Here is a 24,713-nt window from a genome sequence, read left to right on the forward strand (position 1 = left end):
GTTTTGTCTAAACCTGATAGAACCTTATCTTTCATCTTTTGCAACTTTAAGCAAAAAAGCACGATCTATCATGGTCTTAAAGACGTGAAGCAAAGATTGTAGCACGAGTTCTGCTTTTATTCTTCGCCTCATTCTGTACCCGTCCTGAAGGGTCTTCATCCTAATCAGTTGCATTTTGTTTATGTGACACTGTCGTCAGTCTGATGTGATTTGGTTAAGTAAGCATGCAGCAAAGACACAGCATAGAAAGACACAGAATAATTTTATCCATAACAACATAATCCCAATAACTTTAATCAAACAAAAACAGCCCAGGATCATGGAGTCGGTTCTATCAACATCCCTGTATCAACAGGAAGTAGTTTGGCTTTTAGAGCAGACTAGATGTAGAAGATAAATGTTTGTGTAAAACCCAAATAAAAGTTAGAATGCAAGTGAAGAACAAATGGGGAAGCCAGAAAGAAGAAGTAATCATTTCACAACTTAGAATTGGCCAGACAGGACTTAATAGTTCTCTTTACCATAAAGGCAAATATGAAATGGGGACTTGTAGTTATTGCAATCAGATGGAAACAGTGGAACATGTCTTATTAGAATGCAATAAGTATTCAGAGGAATGTCAGCATTTAAAGTCAATACAAAACAGAGAGGAAAAGGGATTTTCTGATAAATCTTTTTAGAAATGAATCAGCATCTATCTGAAATCAATTAATTAGATTTTTAAGAACTACTAAATTATTTAATCGTTTTTAAAAGTATGTGTGTGGGTATGTGTGTATGCATGTGCATACATATATGTGTGTTTATGAGTGTCTGTGTGCGTGTGTGTGAATTTGCACACTCATACACACCATTGAGGTGCGTATTGTTAAATTCCCTCTGAGTATCATTGATGACCACACTCCAGTCCGGTAGGTGGCGGTAAATGCACTTTAAGTTGGTTGTCATTCGCCAATAAAACATAAAAGAAGAAGAAAGAACAAATGCAATGGAAAGCGGAACCAAAACATGCGAGTCGGCTTCAGTTTCCCCCCGGCGTGTAAACAACTACGGAACGCAGCGGAAGAAGGTCCATCGTGCAGAAAGGCTGACCATGTGCTAACAGCGTTAGCGTTCTGCTGCTACGTCTTCTTCGTTTACTTTTCAACATGGAAAACATTACAGACGGGACATGGGACAGCTTACCTGTTCAACTAAACGAGAAGATTTTACAAACACTTGAGGAAATGAAATTTACTTACATGACACCTGTACAGGTAACATTTTTTTTAGCCTTGAATCCCTGTTTCAACCCATGCTGCTTTAAAACTCCACCTATCTGACTGATGGATCTTTTCTCATTATAGTCTGCTTGTATTCCACTGTTCATGAACAATAAAGACGTGGCTGCTGAGGCGGTGAGTGTCTGCAACAAGTTCTTCAAAGAGGCTGAAACGGAGCAAGACGTAGAACTCTGAACTAGTAGGATTTGCTGACAAATTGATTCTGGGTCACGAAGAAATCCAGACTAATGTGATCCAGGAAACGTTGAACGGTCAAATGTGTTTATCTTGAGTTGAACTAAATATAAAAATGACAAAAGAATAAGTACAAGGTACAAGACAATCTGCGATATCTGTCATGCGCTTTCATGAATAGAAATACATCTGATGATGGGAGCACTGTGATGATAATGATTACAGCAGTAGAGTTCATTTTAATCAAATTTTCATTAGAACAAAAAGTTGGAACAAGCATGTGATGAAGATTATTTCTTTCTACAAATGAAATCTGAATGAAAAAAGTCAGTGTGAGGGAAATGGTTTGTGGTATCCAAACAGGACAAAGAGTAAAATGTTTTATATAGGATGAAAAAACGTGAGAGGTGTTTTTTATGGCATAGTGGTAAAAGTGTTGGTTTTCCATCCATCAGACTTTACCAATTAATATTTTTAGGGTACCATCTTATTTTAAAAATTCTTTATACACAGAGTTTCCATTATGCAACAACAGCTTCCATCCCCTTTGGTTGTTCTGGACAAAATTACCATTACATTTCCCCCCCCCCCACCCCTCTCCCGTGGATCATAAACCTGGCAGGCCACCAGGCTTTACTTGTGTCCCACCAGGCACAACCTACAATAAATAAGTGTTTTTATTTATTGTAGGTTTTACTCACACATTTACAGTGATAGCAAGTAATGTATTGGATAGCGTTCAGCAGTAATTACAGTAATAAATAAATTCTGTTGTTTAAATACCTCAGATCTAAAGGGTAACTCTGGAAGAACTGCAAATATTTATAGCTCGGGTGGGAGAAACTTTCATCACATAAAATATTAGTTTGTGCACAATTTTAGCTTTTGTGAAAGAGTAGCAATGAGAAAGTCACTTCTGAATGAAACGGATAAAAGTTTTGTGTGTAGTTTAAAACAAGCCACATAGGGGGCGCCATTAACATGACGGCAGCATCTGCTGCCGCTTGTTCAAGAGCTATATTTAACATATTTATTTGGCTCCCTCTGCTGGCGGCTGAATTAATATACAACTTGGATCCAACAGTAGATATTAAATATGATAGATGATCAAAACCGAGGATATAGAGAGGTGGTAATTAACAAAATTATGCAAAGAGAGTTATTCGGAAAAGATCAGGAAGTTGTGCTGTCATGACAACCGGTCGTTTCTTAAGGTGTTTGCTGTTTTGCTTCAGGTCACCGGCAGTGGGAAGACTTTGGCTTTTGTCATTCCTATTATAGAGCTGCTGCTGAAGCGCGAGGAGAAACTCAAGAAGAAGCAGGTAACCATGACACCAAAGCAAAAAACATGGCTGCTTTAGTCTCTGCAGTATTATTATAATTATTTTTGGGATGCTGAGAGATTTGCTGTCGTGGAGTATCTGCTGAAACATTCAGGTGTTTTGTGTAGGTCGGTGCTCTGGTGATCACTCCCACACGAGAACTGGCCCTGCAGATCAGTGAGGTGATGGGAATGTTTATTCAAAAGTTTCCAGAGTTCACGTGAGTATAAAAAATACTTCACAGAGTTAAATGCTGTAGATTGCAATTGTTTCAAACTGAGCAGGCAGACTTAACAAGAAGAATTTTATTTATTTATTTTTTCAATTTACACTCAGTAGTCAATTTCACCTTTTGATTCTCAGGCAGATTTTGCTGATTGGTGGCAGCAACCCAGCAGAAGACGTGGAGAAGTTTAAAGAGCATGGGTATGTGACGGATTTCAGTCCTACTTTAACAGGATGAAAAGCTGGCAGTAAATAGACTTCCTCTGTTTTTAAGGGGTTGAACAAGTGTATTACTTTCTTCTGTTAGACTTCATCATTTGAACAAAATGCATCTGAGTAAAGTTTTCATTTTAATAAATAACCGAGGGCAAATATTTTTTATTTTTATAAAAAATGAAAGCTGTATCCCAGGGGTGGCAACACCAGTAATCCACTAATAGCAAGCTCATTTTTTGTTCAGCTCTTTAGAGTTTTTTGCTAACATTCAACACATTTGTTCAAAAGAATCAGTGTCTCAACAGCAACCGTACAGGTAGGTGTGTCATGATACACACATACCTGTACCTGCTGACATTGTTGAGAGCAATAGTTTGTGTTGTAGCAGCATTTACTGCCTTAGCTTCCACTAAATACCATCTTATTGCAGTGCTTTACCATTAGCTTCTTCTAAATACCATGCTGTCATAGCACTAGCTTCTGCTAGATACCATCTTGTACCTCTTTAACATTAGCTTGTGCTAAATATCATCTTGTTATACTGCTTCAGCATTAGCTTTTGCTAAATTTTGTTATACATCTTTAGCAATAGCTTCTGCTAAATATCATCCTGTTATACCACTTTAGCATTAGCCTTTGCTAAGTACCATCTTGTTATAGCTCTTTAGTGTTAGCAGAACTAATGCTTATGATTAGCATTAGTCCTCAGTATTGGGTGGGAACATGTTAGAAAGTGGTTATCGTGCTAGTATAACGTCCGTTTTGCGTTTCTTTTCAGTGGCAACATTGTGATTGCGACGCCCGGCCGCCTAGAGGACATGTTCAGGAGGAAATCAGAGGGGCTGGAACTGGCCAGCGCGGTCCGAAGCCTGGATGTTCTGGTTCTGGATGAGGCCGACAGGCTGCTTGACATGGGCTTTGAGGCCAGGTACGAATCGGCAGGAAACATTTTACAGTCAATATGGAGGAAACATCCTATTACAGGATGTCCGTGCACCCTTAAAAAGTCTTACATTTATTTTAAAGTGAGACCTTAAAATGTCTTAAATTAATTTAAATAATGCAAGTTGTCCTTAAATATTTTAAACACAGGTTTCGTATCGTGGCAGGACTATTTAATCCTATATATTCTTACTCTAATTTTCTGTCAGGTTAAGTTTGAGTTGCATCAACACATTTTCATTGTGTTCTGTGACTCGAGATGGTTGAGGCTACCAGTAATTAGTTGCTAATACTTTTTTACGCCCATCAATGGCAAAATTATTGAAAATTTATAGTCTTTTTTTTTAGATTTCTGTCACGATGCAGGTCTTTAATTTAGAATGGTCTTAAAAAGTTTAAAATTTGAGTTGGTGAAACCTTCAGTAACCCTTTATTTTCAAATACATCGTGGATGTGGTTTTGTTGATCATTTTCTCTTGGTTTTGGACTAAATCTGCTCGTAGCCCATCAGGCTTCTCCAGGTTTAGATGTTCTGCGTTTCACCTCACTCCCTCCCATGTGTGCAGCCTGAACAGCATCCTGAGCTACCTGCCCAAACAGAGACGGACGGGCCTGTTCTCAGCCACCCAGACTCAGGAGCTGGAGAAGCTGGTGAGGGCCGGCCTCAGGAACCCCGTCCGCATCACCGTCAAAGAGAAGGGTCAGGCTGCCTCGGCCACCCAGAAGACCCCGGCCCGTCTCTCCAACTACTACACTGTGAGTGACGGAGCGAACAGCCCGTCGTTCAGCCGACAAAGCGAAGATGATGACAAAAGACATGCGTGTGCTGTCCTTTCAGATTTGCAGAGCAGAGGACAAGTTCAACAACCTGGTGGCGTTTCTAAGGCAACACAAGCATGAGAAGCAGCTGGTCTTCTTCAGGTTTGATTGAGTTTATAGTTATTTGTGGTTTTTGTTTCCGTTTAATTTATTTTTCTTTGGTAGTAATGTTTTATTTTGTATGTTCAATCGGTTACTAAAACAACTGTTAGTTGCAGCCATCGTACAGATACAGTTTTATCAGTTTTTGAATTATAAGAAACCTTGAGAAACCACTTGATATTAATGCAATACTTAGCAGTAGTCTTCTTCCTTCCATCTGTTTTACTATTACCATTGTTAGTAGATTATTATTGTTATTTTACTATCATTATTGTCATCATTAGTTTTTTATTTGTTATATAACACAGATTATGAAGTATACTATATGGTCTACAATGTCACGGTGTTGGTAATTATTCCAATGCTGTATGTCCGGTTATTATTTATAGTCTTTATTATTATTATTATTATTATTTGTAGGTTTTTTAGAATAGTATAATACCATGTTTTTAATGACCAATTTCTGATAATTACCGCGTCTGCAAGTGACATATAACTGAGATAAGCAGTAGGTTCAATAAGGCTTCACTTCTTTTCACCCTTATTCAACAGTAAAGTAGTGGTAATATAATTGTTTTGTTCCTGGTTATGTTTGCACATATTTTCTCTTGTTTTCTTTGTTTTTTTAAAGCACCTGTGCCTGTGTGGAGTTCTTCGGCCGAGCCCTGGAGTCACTGGTAAAGAAGGTCACGATTCACTGCATCCACGGCAAGATGAAAAATAAACGCAGCAGTATTTTTTCAGACTTCAGGGCCTTAAAGAGGTAGAACCCCCCTCCTCCCCATCCCATAGTAAATCTGTACCATCACGTTTGTTTTTAAAAGTGTTGTGACATTGCAGCGGGATCTTGGTCTGCACCGACGTCATGGCCAGAGGCATCGACATCCCCGACGTGAACTGGGTTCTACAGTACGATCCCCCCAGCAGCGCCAGGTTGGTGCAATTAGTTTAAAAAAATTCGAACAAAAGTTGCTCTTTAAGGTTAGGGACTATTTATTTTGGCGGATTAATGCATTGCAGAAATTAATTGTCCTGTTAGCTTAAACATTAAAACACTATTAGTTTTCTAACTACGAGGCTCCAACCGTTTTTTCTTTTTTTCCATCAGAGCTTTTGTGCATCGATGCGGGAGAACGGCACGTATCGGTAACCACGGCAACGCCCTCGTCTTCCTGCTGCCAATGGAGGAACCGTATGTCAACTTCTTGTCCATCAACCAGAAAGTGAGTGTAAAGTTGTTTTGAGTAAGTGACAGTATCAGTTGTACTGGGATCCTTCAGCAGTTGTCGTAGCCGTCGGCAACAAGACTTTCTGGATCAGCCATGCAGGAGTTAATACGCTGATTGGAGACATTTTGCACTTAATCTGATAATTGATGGTTTAAAATAATTGTCTCACTCAAAGATTATTTGACTCAGCATAAAGTCACCCAAAGGAGGATCAGAGCTACAGTGATATGAAATCCTCAGAAAATGGCATCCATTCAAATTCTGAGTGAGATTTAAGCAGGGTTTTTTTTTTTTTTACAGAGGCGGTCATGGGTAATTTTTTTTCTTTTGCATTACCTCAAAAAAGTATTGCATTCCTTTGCAATAAATTAGCAAATTCACTCTATTTAAAATTGCAACTGAAAGCGAGCAAAGATGTTTTATTCCTGTTGTATTTTGTGACATTGAAGTTCTTTAAAAGAAACCAGAACTAGTTATAATCGGTGCATCTCCACAGGATGTTGGTCAGGATGTGATTGGGCTAACAGTATTTTTTTGTGACCAGTGCCCGCTGCAGAAGATGTCTCCTATAAAGGACGTGGTGGACGTGCTGCCCAAGGTGAAGGCCATGGCGCTGGCCGACCGCGCCATGTTCGACAAAGGCATGAGGGCCTTTGTGTCGTACGTCCAGGCTTACGCCAAACACGAATGCAGCCTCATCTTCAGAGTAAAAGGTCAGAATTCCTCAAAGCTGACTGTATTTTTTTTATTATCCCCCCAAACATGAAATCTTCTCATATTGTTTTTTGGTTTAGATCTGAATTTTGTGTCCCTGGCCAACGGCTTCGCGCTGCTCCGCCTGCCGAAGATGCCCGAGCTGAAGGGGAAAACGTTTCCAGACTTCGTGGAGACGACGGTGGACACAGACAGCATCCGCTACAAGGACAAAAACAGACAGAAGCAGAGGCAGAAGATGCTGGCTGAGCTGAAAGACAAGGAGAAGACGGAGCTCCCCAAGAAGAACTTCGTCAAGAACAAGGCCTGGTCCAAGCAGAAGACCAAGAAGGAGCGCCGGAAAAAACGCGCCGCCAAAAGGAAACACGATGAGGTAAACTCTGGGGGATAAATGAAGCATTAAAGCTGCAGTGTGCAAGTTTTATTTTAAAAAAATAGATATACATTTCTTTTACATATTTGTTGAAACGACTAATCTGCAGCTAGCATAGTCTGTCATGACAACACTAAGTTGTTTCTCCACCACTAGCTTATTTAACAGCGGGGTCACGTGCTTTATTGACAGCGCTAAGACCCTCCTCCTGGCTCTGATTGGTTGCATTTCTTCAGACGGCCATAACAGCAGGGAGGAGGTGGAAGAGATCGATCTTACCTCATAGTGACAGTTTTAGCAAATATGTAAAAAAAACATACTCTTCATAAAAGTTACGTACTGCAGCTTTAAGATGGGACGTTCTCATGGCTTCTATTCTACCTCTGCAGGACTCCGACATGGACGAAGAATACATGAAGGAGCTTTTAGAAGACACTCGCCTCCTTAAGAAACTAAAAAAAGGCCAAATCAGCGAGGAAGACTTCGAGCAGCAGCTCACAAACTCAAAGCAGGAAGCAGGTGGACCGTAAATGTCTGTTTTATTGTTTAGCAAAGGGACGCGGTTATAAATACAGTTTGATGAGTTCGTCGCTGACGGCCGACGGGGTGAGGACCCCCAGGTCTGTGAAGAGCAGGGTGATGAGGGAGGGGGGCGTGTAGTCGATGACCGGGTGTTCCTCCGACAGGTTCCGGATGCTCTTCAGGGTGTCGGCTTTGTACTGGGCGGGACAGGAAGCACAAGTCAATAAATCTGGATAAAGGGATGGAAAATCATTAAAATAAAAACACACAAAATAAGTAAGCCGCACCTTAAACTTATCGGGGACGTCCTGTTGGTTCAGCGGATACAGACGAACAAATTTAAAACTTTCTGCAACGACGTAGAAGGGCTTGTTGTGAGCCTTGGAGCACATAGCCATCTGATAGGTGCCGATCTGGGGAAAAACACACACAGACTCTAGATTCTGTTGGAAACATACACAGATCTGATCTGATCTGATCTGTGCGTTCAGCTCCCTCGAGTTTCAGTTTTATCCGGGGCCATGAAGGGAACGCACCTTGTTGATGATGCCTCCGCTCTCGACGACTCCCTCTGCTCCAACAATGACCAGGTCCACCTTCTCCAACACATACCTGGAAGACGGAAAATTTAAACTAAGCAGCTTTTAAAAACAGGTTCATTAAAACAGTGTGAACATAAATATTAAGCATTTTTCCTCAACTTTTGCTCTTTCTCTTTCTGAACCTCAGTGTTGTGGTCAAGACCAACTAACCCGAGACCAAGACAAGAGTTTATCGAGACCGAGACAAGACCAAGACTTTTAGGGTCCGAGACCAAGTCAAGACCAATACCAGCGCCCCGCGCTACATGACACAATAAAATGTGAAATATGATCAAAATTACTTCTCAAATTGATCTGAAAGATCCCTATTTCATAAAAACACCTAGATATTAAATACTTAATGGATTTTACCAACATTAAAAGCAGAACAAACTCTTTGTTCTGCTTTGCTTCCATCTCTGTGCAACAAATGCGCGGTGGTCTTGTGGCATCCCTAAAAAGATAACGCCCTGGGCATTTGCCCATATTGCTCATGTCAGAAACTACCACTGTCTGCACCATTAAACATAGCAATTGAGGTAATGCCCTGACGGTCAACTATGAACACTGACCAAGGAGCAACAAGCAAGAAGTAACCAATCACAAGACGCTCACTGTGACTGTTCTCACCCTCTCTCCCGCTACATGAAGCCAGGTAGTCTGACACCATGGCAGACTACCATTACAGCTGCCACTTTGAGAGCAAAGAGCAATGTACATGCTCTGTGTGCTCTTTCGTTCTTGTGTTTTAATTAAAAAATATCAATGTACATAATTAAATAAAATAATCATAGCTACTGCAGTGTACGCAGACCATTACAAGAACAAAGAAGAGTGTTCTGTCAGGTCAGCATACGCTGTCAGATTGTCATACGCTTAGCATGAACTCATGGCAATATCTGTCAGACAAGTCATTACCATGTAATTTTATTTATGAATAAAATCATGACGTAGATCATCATACACTTTGTTATTAACAGTTGTATGGGATCCTGACTTAGCAGTTAAGTTGATTAATGAGTTTTACACGGCCATGTGTTGTAGTTGACTGCAGCTGCAGCTAGACCCTGCCTTAAATACACTTTGAAACCATGGCAACACATGTATATCCATATAGTTATCATTGAAAACAATTTAATGACTTATTTTCGTCATAACTTGTTTGCGTATGGTGAACTGACAACTCCTCTGGCGGTTGGACTTACTAATGCATATCTAGGCATGGTACTCACTGCATGTATGCTATTCTGACAGCCTATGGTAATCTGATAGAACAACGGCTCTCGGTGACACTCCAGTCCTATCTAATAAGTAAAAAGCCTATCTAATAAGTAAGAAGAATCGGACTGTTCCTGAATGTCACATCACTATATTGCAGACTTTTGGACACAGCACCGTTGTCCCATATATGCGACAAGTCAGTCAACACCTCCGCACAATAATTCAGCACAGTGAGTGACTTTTTCATCACAAATGTGTCTCTATACAGCTAGCTTTGCTAACATCACGTTAACGGATCTTACCTTCTTTGAGCTACTTTTCTAAGTGACGAAAAAAGTTAGACATTGTCCCCACCATCTGTGAAAGCAAAGCGCTGCTGAGTTAGCTGTGGCCATCGGATTTCTTATGATTTATGCAGCATTATTCTATTACTGACGATTAGACAGACATCTTCTGCCGCTCAGAGAAAACAACCGCGCATGTCTCAGAGCGCTGTGTGCGAGTGAAAGGTGGGAAAGGGAGTAACAGAAAGTCACGCTATTGCTTGGATTTTAAGTGGTGCGTTTTGCATCCACTGAAAACAACAATGTTAACAAATAAACTGGACAGTATGCTGTACGTTTAGTGATATTTTCACAGTTGCGGTCTCGACTGGTCTTTTAATAAAATGCCGAGTCCTCAGCACCCGAGACCGAGACAAGACTGAGACCAAATGTGGTCGAGTCCGAGACCATCAAAAAATGGTCTCGAGACCAAGACCGATCTACAACACTGCTGAACTTACAATATTAAATACGGAAACAAAGTTTATTATCTAGTGATGCATCAATAAATCGGCTCAGATTTTCTTCTTTTTGGCCAAAGGGCCAATAATTACTTGGAAAACCGATTTTATCTCTCTGCAAAGTTCTGAAACTCGGCCACTGTCCTGACTGACTGACCTACCCATATCTGGACATCACCACAATGTTACCAACTCAACTGACCAGCAACAATTGCTGATTTTTTAACAGCTTTATTTTCTTTTTTTTCCATAATGGAACTGAAGTAGTTTATTTTATCTTAGAAATGTATTTTCCACTTGGATATTTCCAATAAAAAACTTCAACCACAGATGTAAGGATGACTAAATAAACCATTTGTGTTTCCCCCTCCAGCTCAGAGCCCCAGAGTAGCCTACCCTACAGCTGCATCCAGCACTACTGTTACTGGAACGTTGAGTTTCTTCAGGGCCTCTGCCATCTGCCGTCTTTAAAAAAAGGAGAAAAACACAGAATCATTTAGTGTCCTCTGAGAAAGAAACTAGTTCTCGCTCCGCTCCACTCGCTCACCCTGCGGCGTCAGGCTGCGATTCGGTAACGTAGACAGAGAAGCGCTTTTTCTCCGCCGCAGCTTTCTCCAGCACCCGCAGGACCACTCTGGAGTACGAGTGAGTCAGGATTTTCTGAGAAGATTTGCAGCGGGAAAAAGGCATGAGATGAAGCAAAGAGCAAGGAGACGAGACCGGACCGATACTTACAGCTCCATCTTTGATGAAGGTGTGACAGAGCTTAGCGACTTTGTTCCTGGACATGGAGATCTTCTCTAGAAATAGTTCTCCTCTTTCCTCCATCACCTTCTTACAGCGAGACAAATCCTGGAGACAGAAACGCCTGTTACGGAGCGCAGAGACTGATCTGGGTTAAGAGTTTTTATTTTAGAAAAACATGAATCAGCGGTGACCGGTATGAGGAATTATTGGCCTTTTAAAATCACACCAAAACAATATGGAATAAAATGGCAACTGGCAAATATGACCTTTCTTGGAAATTAGCAAGACCAAAACCCATCTCACATTTTCTATAAAACATCTTGATGAGTAAAAGGCAAAGCTTTTTGGAAGATGTCCTCCAATTAGATGAGATGATAAAATAACAGTATTTTAGAAAAAATAAGCAGACGTGGTGGAGGTAGTCACAACCTTCTGTTATTCCTAGAGTATAGCATGATCAAGTGGCTAAAAATCAAACAAAAAAATCATGAAGTTGGTCTGGGACTTTAACTCATAAATTTGGATTATTTAATGACATAGATTATAATGTCTTAAAAATATTAAACATACAAATATTCTATCTGGAATCTTTATATTTTTCATGTTTCTGGAACGCCCATATATCTGACGCACAGCCGCAAGTAACAGAGATGGACGAAACAGCTGCTTCTCCCGGCTCACTTGGGGGGTTATTTCTGCTTCAAAATGATCTGATTGGACGCTGGAAAACACTTGATGTGCTAAAAGTAGTTAGCATGTCAGTGAAGCTACTCAAGCCTAAAATAGCATCTTAATGCTAAACATGTAGCAGCAGCACAGACGTCCCCAACGCTAATATCAGCGTCCACAGCCAACATTTTCTAAAGGATTTTTTTCAAAGAAGTTCCATAAATGATTATTCTGACAGCTGAATGGGTATAATAACACTTTGCACCAGTATAGTGGTTGAATAATCCAAATAATAGATTAAAAACAATAAATATTTCTGTTGAGCTCATATGTCTATATATTTAATAATTTAGCAGCAAAGTGGGGTTTTGAATTTAAAGTGTTGCTTATTTTGTAAACATGGTTTTAGATTAAAATGTGATTAATTACAGATCCTGCAATTAATTCCATTAAAAATTTAAATTTAGTCCCACAACTAATGTAAAGGTTTTGAAGTGGCCTAATCAAAGTCTGAATTTGTTTCCAGTTCAGATACTTAAGTGGGCATGCTCAAAAACGTAGCTCATAATGACTCCACAGTGACGTAAAAACCTGCTTCACGCTGTCAGTTATCACAGACACTTAATGGCCGACGTTACTGCCTAGTTATATTTATGCCTTGAGTAAAATCATCACTCTCAAACTAAGGTTTGTATTAACTGGGATTATCTTTTATGGAAACTGAATTAAGAGCATCAACATTAAGAGCAAAAACAAGAGAAATCGGCAAGCAAGTCAATTTACATCGCTGTAAAATTTTTGACTTGGATTTATTTCTACAGCAATCTGGTGGCAGGTGGATCAGATTTGTTGGTGATGCAAAAAAAAAAAAAACGTGAAACAAGCGTCACCTGATGCTCCAGGGATGTGAGGCTTATGAAGCGCAGGAACAGCTCTCCTCCAGAGGACACGGCCACAGAGGAGTCCTCTCCCATCAGGCAGGCTGTGGCCCACGTCAGGCTCTCTCTCAGACCCAGGATGGTTTCACCTGGACGGACGGACGGACATTCAGACTGAGCCAAACACATTCACATCACGATTAGAGCTGCAGCTAACTGTGATTTTGACCATTGATTAATCGGACAGAAATACAACAAAATACGCACAAAAAAACAATTCAATATAAGTCAAAAGTTTTAAGTAAAAAAAATAATAAATTGCAATAACTTAGCATGAAAGCTTGATCATTTGTACCAAAGGTTGCATCTGCAGCTAAAAAAAGAACACTGTCTTCTGTTCATTATTTTGGGGGGATTAATAAATGGTTAACAAAGGGTGCTTAATATCTTCTTTAACAGACTTTAAGCCAAGAGAAGCTAAAATTGCTGAGGTTGCTAGATAACATTGCAGTACCCTCAGATTATGACTTCATTATCTGAAGGTTTTTGGAACGGCTCATTTTCCAGACATCAAAATACATTAACTTACTGCCAGAAAACGGCTGGGTGGATTTTTTAAGAACTTAACTTGTTTTTTAGAAACCTAAAATGGAAGTATAAAAACATGCAAAGAGTGAATTTTGCACAATAGTTCCCCATTAAAATAATAATCACTGTTGTTAAAGTGAAACAAACTGACAAACTAACCTGAAGATGTTGATTTCATTAAGTTTTTTATGATTACATAAGGTAAGGTAATTTTATTTCTAGAGCACATTTTCAGCGACAATGCAATTCAAAGTGCTTTACATGAATTAAAAGGAAATACAAACAAAACAATAAACCAAACCAGAGAGCAAACCCTCTTTCCTTTGGTTTGTAAAGTGATTATTAAATGTACTTTTCCAGTGATCATCTGAAAAACCCACCTTTGTCTCTCTTGAGGAACTCTAGCAGGGTGCGGATGGCTGCCACGGCAGAGGCCATGTCCGGGTCTTTCCTCATCTGAGCCCTGAAGTACTCCACCAGTTCTGACCAGAGACCACAAAACGGACAGACAGATTCAGCATCACCGAGAATCACACGGAGCAGGGGACGGAACTCCAGGAGAAACTCACCTTCTTCATTCATTTTGAAATCCTAAATGGAGCCAAAAACTCTTTAAGGTCAAAACAAACTCCGAAACTTTTATCACTATTTACTGTAGATATTGTTTTACAGGAGCAGTCAGTTCGCAGATGTCTGACACCTGCCAAACCCACCGCGACGTTACTGATTCAAATTACCTATAAATATTTTGAATGTATATATTTTAAGCGTTTAATAATATCAGCAATAGTTAAAAATGGCCAAATTTTGTCTAGAAATACGTGCCAGTCGCTTTCTGCTGAATTACACACTGTTAGCTCATGCAAAGTTCTGCCTGTTGACGTGTCGCAGAGTAATGACGTAAACCTCCTGTCAGCTTCACGGACTGCTCAGAAAAATAAAACTCGGAAGTTAAAGGAAGACACATTTTAATGTAGGTGGTGGGAAACTGGGGAAATAAAATTTGGACTTAGAAAGCTGCCTAGTTTAGAGCAACAAAGATACGCGGAGCGCCTCAGTAACATAAAAAAATACGTTAATCTCACTTGACAACGGTGAAAAGCTATCTAAAGAAAAACGTTTAAAAAACAGCACAACGGAGAGGAACATCAATTGGGAATCGGAATTTTAAAAAGACTTTATTATCTTAGATACACAGAATAGCCTTTAAGATGCGTTCTTGAATGTTTTTAGGATTATTTTCTGAGTTTAATGTAAATACATTGCGATTCTTTCGAAGGTTTCTCACAAAGCAGGTACATCCTCCAGTTCTATTTTTCCATCACCAGAGGGCGATGTTTTCCGTTTTTAGTTTCCTTCAGGTTGTTTTTTTTTTCCTGTATTCTTAAATAGTACCATTTCTACTTTAGCAGTGACACAAAATAAAATTAGACAGGACAGGATAAAACATTAAAGGAGTGTTTTGGATTTATATTAAACCTTCCTAAATCAATGCTTTCCTTAATCACTTTTCATGTATGTTTAGGGTTGGTGTCCTGCTGAAACAGTGAACCTCCACCCTGTCCTCATGTCTTCCACAGCCTCTAACAAGTTTTCTTTCAGGATCGCCGTGTATTTGGCTTCTTGGTCTTTTTGATTCTGGTTTTTCACCAATGTTAACAAATTATATGACTTCTAAAAGGCACCTATCTATCACATACAATCATGAAATAACTACAAGTATACACGTGAAGAAAGAGAAAGGAGGAAAAAAGATGTAAAATTTAAGTCAGTCTGCGTTGTAGCAAAACTCTAAAATAGCAACAAAGAGTTACAGAGTAACTTCAAAATATCTAAGAGGAAAGAAAAACATCATAAACAAATGGAAAGAAGAAAAACAGGTCAGCAGACAGAGTAAAAATTGTTTTATTTTGCTTATTCTTTGCCTGTCTCAGCCTGGTTGTGAGGTGTTAACCACGCTTATACAAACAAATTACTGACCTAAAATCATATCTTACGATCTTCTAACGACTTATAATTGCGAATATTATTTTCTAAATCTACAGATTCCCTCAGAAAACACAGTAAAGTTTAATTCTCCTCCTCTCCCCCTCAGTGGGCTCTCCAGCACGGAGTTTTCGGGCTGTACTCTTTGTTCTGCTGCTCTCTCAGCTCAGCAGGCAAACACATCTCTGTTCAGTGTGCAGCTGCAGCCGGCAGGCCCCGCTCGTCCTCCTCCTCCTCCCCCTGCTGCTCCAACAGGCCGCGCAGGCGCATTGGCTCTTCTGTGCGCTCTACTGTTTGCATTGTGTCTGAACTGCCGGCGAGCTTTAAAAATATTATACCAACCGCGGCAATGTCGGGCAGGTCGGTCCGAGCTGAGACCCGGAGCAGGGCGAAAGATGACATCAAGAGGGTTATGGCCGCTATTGAGAAAGTACGAAAATGGTAAGAGGAACAAGATAAAAAAGCAGGCTTCGTTATCTAACACGAGAAAGGCTTGCTTGTTGGGGGAGGAGAGGGAAGGAGCGAGACGGAGAGAGGGATGAAATAGAAAGATAAAGGGCAGCTTTTTGAACGGCGTTCTCAGCAGATGTACTTGCGGCTCAGGTGCGACCGGGGCGCTCCAGCGAAGAGCGCCTTTCCCGGCTTTCGCGAAGCTGCTCGCGGGGGAAACACACAACATATAGCCGGTGTTTTTCCGTTGATTTTTAACGGCAAAAAAAAGGGTTGAACCCAGAAGCCATTTCGATGTAGTCACATGAAGCCATTGCTGCCCGCTGCCGAGCTGCGAGCGCAGGCGGCGGGCTTTTAGCGGCGAAACAGCCGATAAGTCTGGACGCTGAGACAAATTTTGACGACGGCGCTCTTGAGTCGGAGCACTTTAGTCCGTGTGGAGTTTTAAATTAAGCGCTTTGAGTCGCCCTTTAGGTCTGCCGGAGAATAAGACACGGTGGGGGTTGGGAGAGGGAAGTAGGCTACTGTAGTGCATGGCTGAACACGTAGTGACTCAGTCTTATCTTTTTACACCAGAAAATCACATTCTGTTCTCTTTAAACAGCGCAGAAGCACATGTTTGTTCGGAGGACATGACATTTATGGATGTAGCTGTTCAACTCCGCTCGGTGTCAGAATTTAATCACATTTTTATTTATTCAGGCGGATTAATCAAACGTCCCCGGGTCAAAGGCAGAAGTTTGGTTTTGTTGTAACTTTAGCATTTTTGTTTCACAGAATAAAAGCAACATAAAATATGATGGTGTAATGTAAAATAAATATAAAGACGTTTATATTTTAGGATATTGTTCATTTTTATGTCCTTTTACAGTTTTGTAAAAACTTATTTTGAATCAGCCAGGTAACCTCAGAAGATTGAATAAGTTGGAAATACAAGGATTTTTTTTATTATTATTTACTTTATTAAATTCGGTTTTTATATCAGGTTTTTCTTTAACAATGTTTTCTCATTATCTATTTCTAGTTACATGAATATTAAACCAGAATATTAAGGTTTCTACACTTTTCCCTTACTTTAAAGAAATTTGACTCTAAATATGTAATTTTGCTATAAAGATGAACACTAAAGGGAAACTTTTTTTTTAGCTGACACTGGTTTAAAAGCTTAGATCGACTAGTTACTCAACCAATATTGGCATGTTGAACTTATTTTTTGATTGAACAGCAGAAGGTTGCTAGAAAAATAAACTATAACCAAATGATGAAGGTGCTTATAATTTGTCTTTCTTTTCTCCCCTCTTTTCTTTCTTTCTTTCTTTCTTTCTTTCTTTCTTTCTTTCTTAACATTTTTCTTTCTTTTACATTTTTGTGGTAAACCAGTGACATGTTTAATCAAAATTATTCTAAACAGATGAAACCTTCAGAGACGTTTTATTTAATTTTTTTTAGGTTTACATAAATAGTAACCTGTACATTAGTTATATAGTACCATATATAATAATAAAATAATGCGTGTCCACTGGATTATTGTTTGTGTTGTTGTCTTGACAACTTTTATGCAGATTTTACTTCATGGTAGTGTTGATTCAATTCAGAAAGCACATCCACATAATATAGACATTTATATAATAATATAATTTTTTCCAGTGGTCAATTACTATCATTTTAAAATCTAGATTTACTAATAAGTCACTGAATTAATGTTTAAGGGTTTTAGGTGAGTTACAATGATTAGAATAAGTGTGATTGATATTAAAATATTTTAATAATGACTTAACTGACTTTGTGTGACTAAAATAAAGAAAATCTTTAATACACACTAATAAAAATCTCATTTTGATTTCTAAAAGTAACCTAAATAGCTAAAGTACTTTTTAGCTGTTTCAGATAGCAGCAATAAATGAAAACATTCTGGATTTTTCCACTTAACATGCAATATCATGTCAGAGAACCTCAGAAAACTCTCAATGCAAAGGTCAAAATATTCACAGGACATTCATAATAAATCACCTTGTTAATAGTTTTATTACTTTTTCTAGTATAAGTTTGTATACTAACTTAGTATAACTTAGTATACTTATACTAGTATAAGTATACTTATACTATAGGGAGTGGTTAGGTTGCCACTTTTCAGAGCATCTTTCCACCAGAGGTCACTTTAAATTGACTTGTTTGTCCAATCAGGGAGAAGAAATGGGTGACGGTCGGAGACACGTCCCTTCGCATCTACAAGTGGGTCCCGGTGACGGAGCCGAAATCAGACGACGTGAGTTCATGATTATTAGCAGATTGTTCGCTGAAAATGTCACATATAAGTGAAGCGCAGACTGTAGCTCACTGTGTCTCCTGTGGTGCAGAAGAACAAAAATAAGAAGAAGGGTAAGGATGATAAATACGGCTCCGAGGTGACGACTCCGGAGAACAGCTCCTCTCCAGGGATGATGGACATGCATGGTGGGGTTCCTACACTCGTTTTTTTTTGTCTTGTGCTTGTTGGTCGTGTGTTTTCTGACTCTCTCGGTCTGCCCTGTTCCAGATGACAACAGTAACCAGAGCTCCATCGCCGACTCGTCCCCAGTGAAGCAGGAAAACAGCTGTAGCACCAGCCCCGCCCCGGAGTCCAACACCGCGTCTCTCCGCGACAACGGCGAGGCCAAGACTGACCAGAGCCCAGACAGCAAGAGAGGTCAGACCGTCACAGACACAATGAATACCAGTATACACCAGTATGTACCAGTATATGCCATCTGCTGTTTTTGTCTTCATCCTCAATTTAAAACAACCACTTCCCCTTTGATAAAACCACTGCACACCTGTGTTGCCCCGATCCAACCTCCCGGGAATTTAACCGTCGACTTTTATGTCTCACTTCGTGGATCTCAACAAAAACAGACAAATAGTTTCAGCTTGTTAGCCTTATTTAATCTGTCGCTCTAAATAACCAGGTTAAACGGGCAGTACTGTTTTTCCAGGCACATAGTGCCATTTTATTGCGCAATCAAATAACTATGCTAACTTTCAGTTGTTATAAAAATGTTATATCAAATATGACTGGGATGTCATCACACCATCGCTCTGTTTTTACGCTGGTAAAAACGTTAAAATTTTTAACGTTTTTGCCATGTTCAGTTCCACCAGGTGTTTGCTAATCACAGCTGGCTAGTCTGAAGGAGCTGAGTGGGCATGTTGTGAGGGAGGCCTGGTCTGTGAGGTGAAATCTTGGAAGTTTAGAATCTGCAGTTCTGATGAGGCGCTTTGTCCTCGAAGGCGGAGCTAGGTCCACCTAGGCGTTTTGCACAGCTAAATGGTTGCTATGGAGATGAAAGGATTTCTCAAACATGCATAAAAGAATCAAAGCAACACTTTAGGTATGTCTTTGATGTGGGAAGAGCATAATAATAGCGTTCCATCATGGAACGCTATTATTATAAATAAAAAATTACATTATACTACCCCTTTAAGAAAGTCATTTCAAGACTCTGAGAACAAATCTCCTGAAAGATATATACATTTATCATTTCTAAATATATATTCATAGAAAATGGTTGAGCAGTTCTGATTTATGTTTATCATTTTTTGCTTGAGGCGTTCCTCGTTTGGACAATTATTCACTCTGGTTTTGGATGCCGCGAAGCTGGAAGGATTTTTGCTTTTTTAGCTTTAAGACATTTATGATGCATAACCGTGGCAACAACTTATTATTGTTTTTGCAACTCAAAAACTAAAATAACACATGAACTCTGACCCCAAATTCCAGAGGATTTGAAAAGGAGACTTTATGGATGCAGAGCAGGACCAAAGAGCAGCAGCAAATGACCAACAACTGATGATGTCATCCTTGAAGTGTAATGGTGCATTCACACCAAACGCGTTTTGTACGTCTGGTATACATTTGAAGGCTACATAGAGGCGCATTGAACGCTCATTGTGACACATTTCGCGCGTCTAGCGCGATTTGAAGCGTCTCATGCTTCAAAGGCGACTTGAAGCATGAGACGCTTCAAATCAGCAACCGATTCGAGGACAAATCCATTGCCGTTGTTTTTCACGATTTTTGGCGCGCCTCCACATAGTCTTTGAATGTAAACCAAATGCTCGAAACGCTAGGTGTAGAGCAAAATGTCAAGCATCTGTATTCAATTTCCACACGTGTCGAACTTGAAGCGTTGGAGATGTTTTTGACGCGCATAATGATGCGTTTAGTGTGAACGCACCATTACTGTGAAATATGTTCGCTCCCCTGAAATTGAGCTGTTTTCATGTCATGACAGACGGCATCCGTCTCCAGTCAGAGGCCGCTTCAGATTTGTTGCAAAACTGACTGCTACCAGAAATCCTTTAATTTTCCTTTTAGGGGAAATAAAGTGTAATTGATTTGATTATTTGTTTCAAACAGAAAGCAGCTGGATAAAGGATAAAATAATGTAAAAAGTAGAATAAAAGAATGACATAGAATAAGAACCAGATCCAAAAAAGGGCTGCAGTACAAATTTAAGTGCAAACTTTTGCAGTCTGTGCAAGAAATCTAGCACTGCAGAATGTATTTTTTCCCTTTTTATCAGAGCATCTACATCTCTGCTGTCTTTGTTCAAACTTAATAAACAACGGGGATGGGGGTGGGGGTCGACTTTAATATAATTTCAGCTCTTTGGGTTGTTTGCAGTTACCCCAAAGAACCACTTGGGGTCACTAGAGTGTCGAAAAAGGGGCCATGAAAAGAGCCAAATGCACACTGAAGAGTTCTTGTCTGTATTTGCTGCCTGATGAAGAAGTGAGAGGTTTGCCTGAGATTTTTTATTTATTTTCTACTGTGTTGTGATTTCAGGGAAGAGCATCCCTACATCAGAGACCTCAGAGCGAGCACAAAGTGCCAAGAGAGACAGTCTGTCCTCAGGGGAGAAGGATTCCTCAGACAGCAAAGCCACTCAGGTATGAACACGTCCGCACATCTGTCTGCAAACCTCTCAGAGGAGCAGGAAACAAAGTGTTTAAGTTTTCACATGCTGGTCCGGATCTCCCTTCTACCTGCTTTCTAGGAACAACATGGCTAATAAAGCAAAGGTTCTTTAAGAATAAATCACTGGAAGAATGAGAGATTTTACCTTTTGTTGTTGTGTGACTTGAAAACATGACTTGTTTCATAAAAAGCCTAAAAAACCAGAAACAACATTTTCTGTTTCACTCATGTTTCAGATCACAGTCCTGAACAGTGATTTCCTTCGTCGTCTTCTTCCAGTTTGTTAATGAACAGGCTTATTCACGTGTGTTATTGACTGGCTTTCCTGAATGGTTACTGAATATTTAAAGACCTCTAGTGTGGACATGCTGCCCTTGAGACATGTGCGTCCCTTTAGAAGTCCATCTGTAACATTCTCACTCAGTCATTAAAGGTTCCCTGTGGGGGTTTTGACCTCCAGCAGCTGCTGGTAAATGCTAACTAGAATTAGCTAAAATGCTAATCCTAGCTAGCATTATAGCTCATTTTGATTTAAAAACTAAATCTAATAGACTGAATGGAGTGAGTTAAAAAACAAACGGCATTTTCAGTTGTTTTTTTTGTTTGTTTTTTTTTAACTGAAAAAAAAACAGCTGAAAAAAAGCATTGTGATAGCCCACATGATATTGAGAACATTTTAGCTATCATTAGGAGTTTAACTAATTTTAGTTTTTAATGGGTTTTTGTCATAGTGAATGGAGCATAGGTCAACCTGCTACTGGTACTCTACATGCTATCATTAGTATTTTAGCGAGCTGTTGCATTTTAGCTTACACAATGCTGCTTGCACCCAATTTTATGTCTTCTGCAGTTGACTGCAAATGCTTCTGCAATTTTCACTAGTTTTGTTTCTTTTTATCATATAATTGCACAATTTGATATTTTGAAAATAAATTTGCTTATTAGAAACACGCCAATTTTGAAAAACACTTTTTTTTTAAATAAAATGGTTTGACACTAGTATGAAGTGATTTTATTTATTTTTTATTATCAAATTTGGCCTATTTTGCAAAATTCCAATGGAAACACTCTTTTTGCATCACACAAGTCACGTGATCAGCAGCCGGAAGAAGACGACAGGAAGTAGCCGGAGGAGTCGTGTTTGTTAATGAACAGGCTTATTCACGTGTGTTTTTGATTGCCTTTCCTATTTAATGGAAGCACTGCAATTGCAAAGTAGTTTTTTGACATTAGAGTTTTGCACACAGTGATAATGGAAACACAGCTAGTCACTGGTCGGGGCAGAACAAGGTGAAAACTGCCTGCCTGATCCTATCTTCTTGGTGCATCTTTGCTTATTAGATGTAATCATGCTTTGTATTTTTTATTTTGTTTGTTTGTTTCTTGCTTACAGGATCTACAGGAGGAGACCCCGCCCAGCAAGAAAAGCAAACTGGAGTCCTCATCTCAGGACTTTGAGGAGAGCTAAATGTTTCGGGCTGAGTCATTCTCTCCTTCACCTTCCTGTCTCCCTTCCTCTGTACCTCCTCCCATTAACTCTAGATGATTTAGGGCTAATGGACACACCGGCTCTCCTCTTAGATTGTTTTTATTTTTTTTTTTTTATTTCCCCTCCCTGCTCTTCAAAACCAAGGGGAGAACGGACGTCTCTCTTCCTTATCGCTGTTTCCCACTTCCCGTTTCGCCATCTTTACCCAAACACTCCCCCCTGCCACCGAGGGAGGATGGATATTACCTCTTGTTCAGTGGTTCCCCCTCCGTGCTTCCTTCCAGTCCTCCACATTTTGTTTTGCCAAGAGAAGCGCCAGACCCAAGCTTCGGGACAGCGCCGGCAGCTCAGCCCAGCCACCACCAGACCAGAACACAAACCCCGACCCGCTTCTGTGACTTAAAGAGCTCTGAGATTAGGACGAGGCCGATCGCAGACGCTGCTCTGAGATCACTCTTTTGTTTCACTGCTAACGGTTTAGCTCAGGATAAGTCAAGGGGCTAACCTGGTCTCAGATCAGTGGCTGTGGCAGCCCCCATCCCCCCACCAACCCCGAAGGCCACGTCTCGCTTTCAATTACCCGATTCGCCTCCTGCTAGACTAATGTTCTCTTTTGTTTAGGGAATGTTTAGTTATATCTTTCTTTTTTTTTCTCCCTCAGGAGGGTCAATGCACTGTTATGGTATGTCACAATCAATCACAGATAGATTTGCTGCTGTAGTGGATGTCTTTTATCTCTATCCATGAAAAGTTCTCCATGTTTGTGTTTTTATTTTTCTCCTAAAGTGAATTAGCTCGTGGTTCGTAGAGGAAGAGGGCAACGGTACACGCCGAGACGGACTATTGGATAAGTAGTGAGGACAGACATGGTTAGAGCGCGTCCCGGAGGTGTGTGCCTTGAGTTGTTACGACTAATACAAGTTTTAGTTCAAGCTGGTTTGGACTTAAGTTTTGGTGCCATGCTTTGTTTCGGTTTGTTTTGTTTTTGTTTTTGCCTTATAACTGTCACTAATTAGTTTTTCCAATTATTTATATTTAACTCCTCCTGATAGGATGTTTTCTCTGAGGAAAAAGATTTGGGAGATATTTGCTTCCTTGCTTCGAGTAAAAAAAAAACATGTAACAATGTAATTTAGAGCGACACCAAGTCGGCTGTACGTAAATCCAGGCAGTTATTTGAGCAGCAAGGTAGCATTACGTGTTAGCATCCGCCCGCTCGCTTTCCTCCCAGCAAGGAAGTAAACGCGTACTACTCCTATAAAACGCATCACAATTAGGTTTTAACACTACCCAGAAGTTGATCATGTTCATTCCTTTAAGCACCTGCAAACCTCATCCATCAGAACTTCCGGTTTCTTTCCACATCACCGTCGACTCGCATCTAATCGTCTCATTTCCCTGTACTGGTTACGTGTCACTACCCGTCTATGACCTACACATGCTGGTGCCGTTCGCCACTAAAGGTCCAGTCTCTCTCTCTCTGTTTTTTTTTTTTTGTTTTTTGTTTTTTTGTTCAAAGATTTGGTTCTAATCCTCCTTCAAGGTGCTGTCTGTCGGCTGAATCCATACACACGTGGCATAGTGCCCCCTGACTGTGTGCTAATTAGTGCAATTTACTTGAACTTTAAAGTACGGATTCAGACCTACGACCTCTAATGTAAAAAAAGAAAGAAAAAAAAAAACCTCACTCATGTTAAGATTTCTTTCATTAATCAATCCTGAATGAATTTAGATAACTGAATCACTGCAAACCGTGACAGGACGGGGCTACGATGCATTTTACAACCCAGAATCAGATTTTCAGCAAATCAGCATTCACACGGATGGAGAGGAAGGAGTTTTAAAACAGTGTCTCGGTTCAGAGGGTGGATTAGCATATACCTCATTCCCAGTCCAGCAGAGCTGGAACTTTAAAAATGCTATTGTATTGACATTAACAGTTATAAACAGCATTACATATACACTCAGTTTAAGAAAAACAAATTCTCACTTATGTTGTAGCGTTCACTTGATTGAGCCAATTGATTTATAGTTTCCTCATAACTGTGTGTAAAAACAAAAATGAGAAAAAAAAGAGCTGTGAGATGAAAAAAAAAACTTTTTTTTTCTTGGGACCATTTTTTTCTTTAGATCGTGTACAGATTTATGGTTTGGTTTGACTTATTTATTCCATCAGTAGTGCTTGGTTTTGTTTTTATCATGTCCAATGGTTTTGTTTTCTTAATAAAAGTCATACAAATGCTTTGTCTGTGTCAGTCTGTTCGAAACTTTTGAAAAGTCCTCCATTTCTAGAACAAATTTGGGATTTTACTTTTTAGCTAAATGTCACATTTTATCTACATGCTTTTGAATGCTACAAGTTGATGTCCTTGGATTTGATTATGTTTGCTCTTAACTTCCTACCACATAGACCTAACCTTTATCCTACATCTTTTAAATTTC

General features: G+C 39.8%; 3 protein-coding genes across 4 annotated transcripts; 2 read left to right on the forward strand and 1 right to left on the reverse strand.

Moving 5' to 3' along the window:
• Positions 1–1,017: 1,017 nt before the first annotated feature.
• Positions 1,018–10,836, forward strand: ddx55 (DEAD (Asp-Glu-Ala-Asp) box polypeptide 55). Its single transcript, XM_014999469.2, has 14 exons — positions 1,018–1,256; positions 1,347–1,397; positions 2,693–2,779; positions 2,908–2,999; positions 3,143–3,205; positions 3,999–4,148; positions 4,729–4,918; positions 5,001–5,083; positions 5,715–5,846; positions 5,924–6,016; positions 6,192–6,306; positions 6,857–7,025; positions 7,107–7,399; positions 7,789–10,836. Exons 1-14 carry the CDS (start codon positions 1,149–1,151, stop codon positions 7,927–7,929), a joined length of 1,767 nt encoding a protein of 588 aa, XP_014854955.2. The 5' UTR covers positions 1,018–1,148; the 3' UTR covers positions 7,930–10,836.
• eif2b1 (eukaryotic translation initiation factor 2B, subunit 1 alpha) lies at positions 7,922–14,309 on the reverse strand. 2 transcript variants are annotated; one of them, XM_014999471.2, is made up of 9 exons: positions 13,959–14,300; positions 13,770–13,871; positions 12,814–12,950; positions 11,243–11,359; positions 11,055–11,167; positions 10,904–10,972; positions 8,458–8,533; positions 8,209–8,334; positions 7,922–8,118 (listed from the first exon to the last, which is right to left on the reverse strand). In XM_014999471.2, exons 1-9 carry the CDS (start codon positions 13,969–13,971, stop codon positions 7,963–7,965), a joined length of 909 nt encoding a protein of 302 aa, XP_014854957.1. In that variant the 5' UTR covers positions 13,972–14,300; the 3' UTR covers positions 7,922–7,962. The 2 variants fall into 2 exon arrangements, with proteins under 2 accessions (XP_014854957.1, XP_014854956.1); XM_014999470.2 differs by having other exon boundaries at positions 7,922–8,334; positions 13,959–14,309.
• A 1,343-nt stretch (positions 14,310–15,652) lies between these two features.
• On the forward strand, positions 15,653–24,513 carry bcl7a (BAF chromatin remodeling complex subunit BCL7A). The gene is made up of 6 exons (XM_014999468.2): positions 15,653–15,816; positions 18,010–18,091; positions 18,183–18,279; positions 18,362–18,511; positions 20,651–20,754; positions 22,176–24,513. The coding sequence occupies exons 1-6, from the start codon at positions 15,725–15,727 to the stop codon at positions 22,248–22,250; spliced, it is 600 nt and encodes a 199-aa protein (XP_014854954.1). The 5' UTR covers positions 15,653–15,724; the 3' UTR covers positions 22,251–24,513.
• The last annotated feature ends 200 nt before the right edge of the window (positions 24,514–24,713 follow it).

This window comes from Poecilia mexicana, unplaced genomic scaffold (assembly GCF_051168715.1).
Source record: "Poecilia mexicana isolate PSO_F unplaced genomic scaffold, ASM5116871v1 scaffold_12, whole genome shotgun sequence".
Classification (NCBI taxonomy): Eukaryota; Metazoa; Chordata; class Actinopteri; order Cyprinodontiformes; family Poeciliidae; genus Poecilia; species Poecilia mexicana.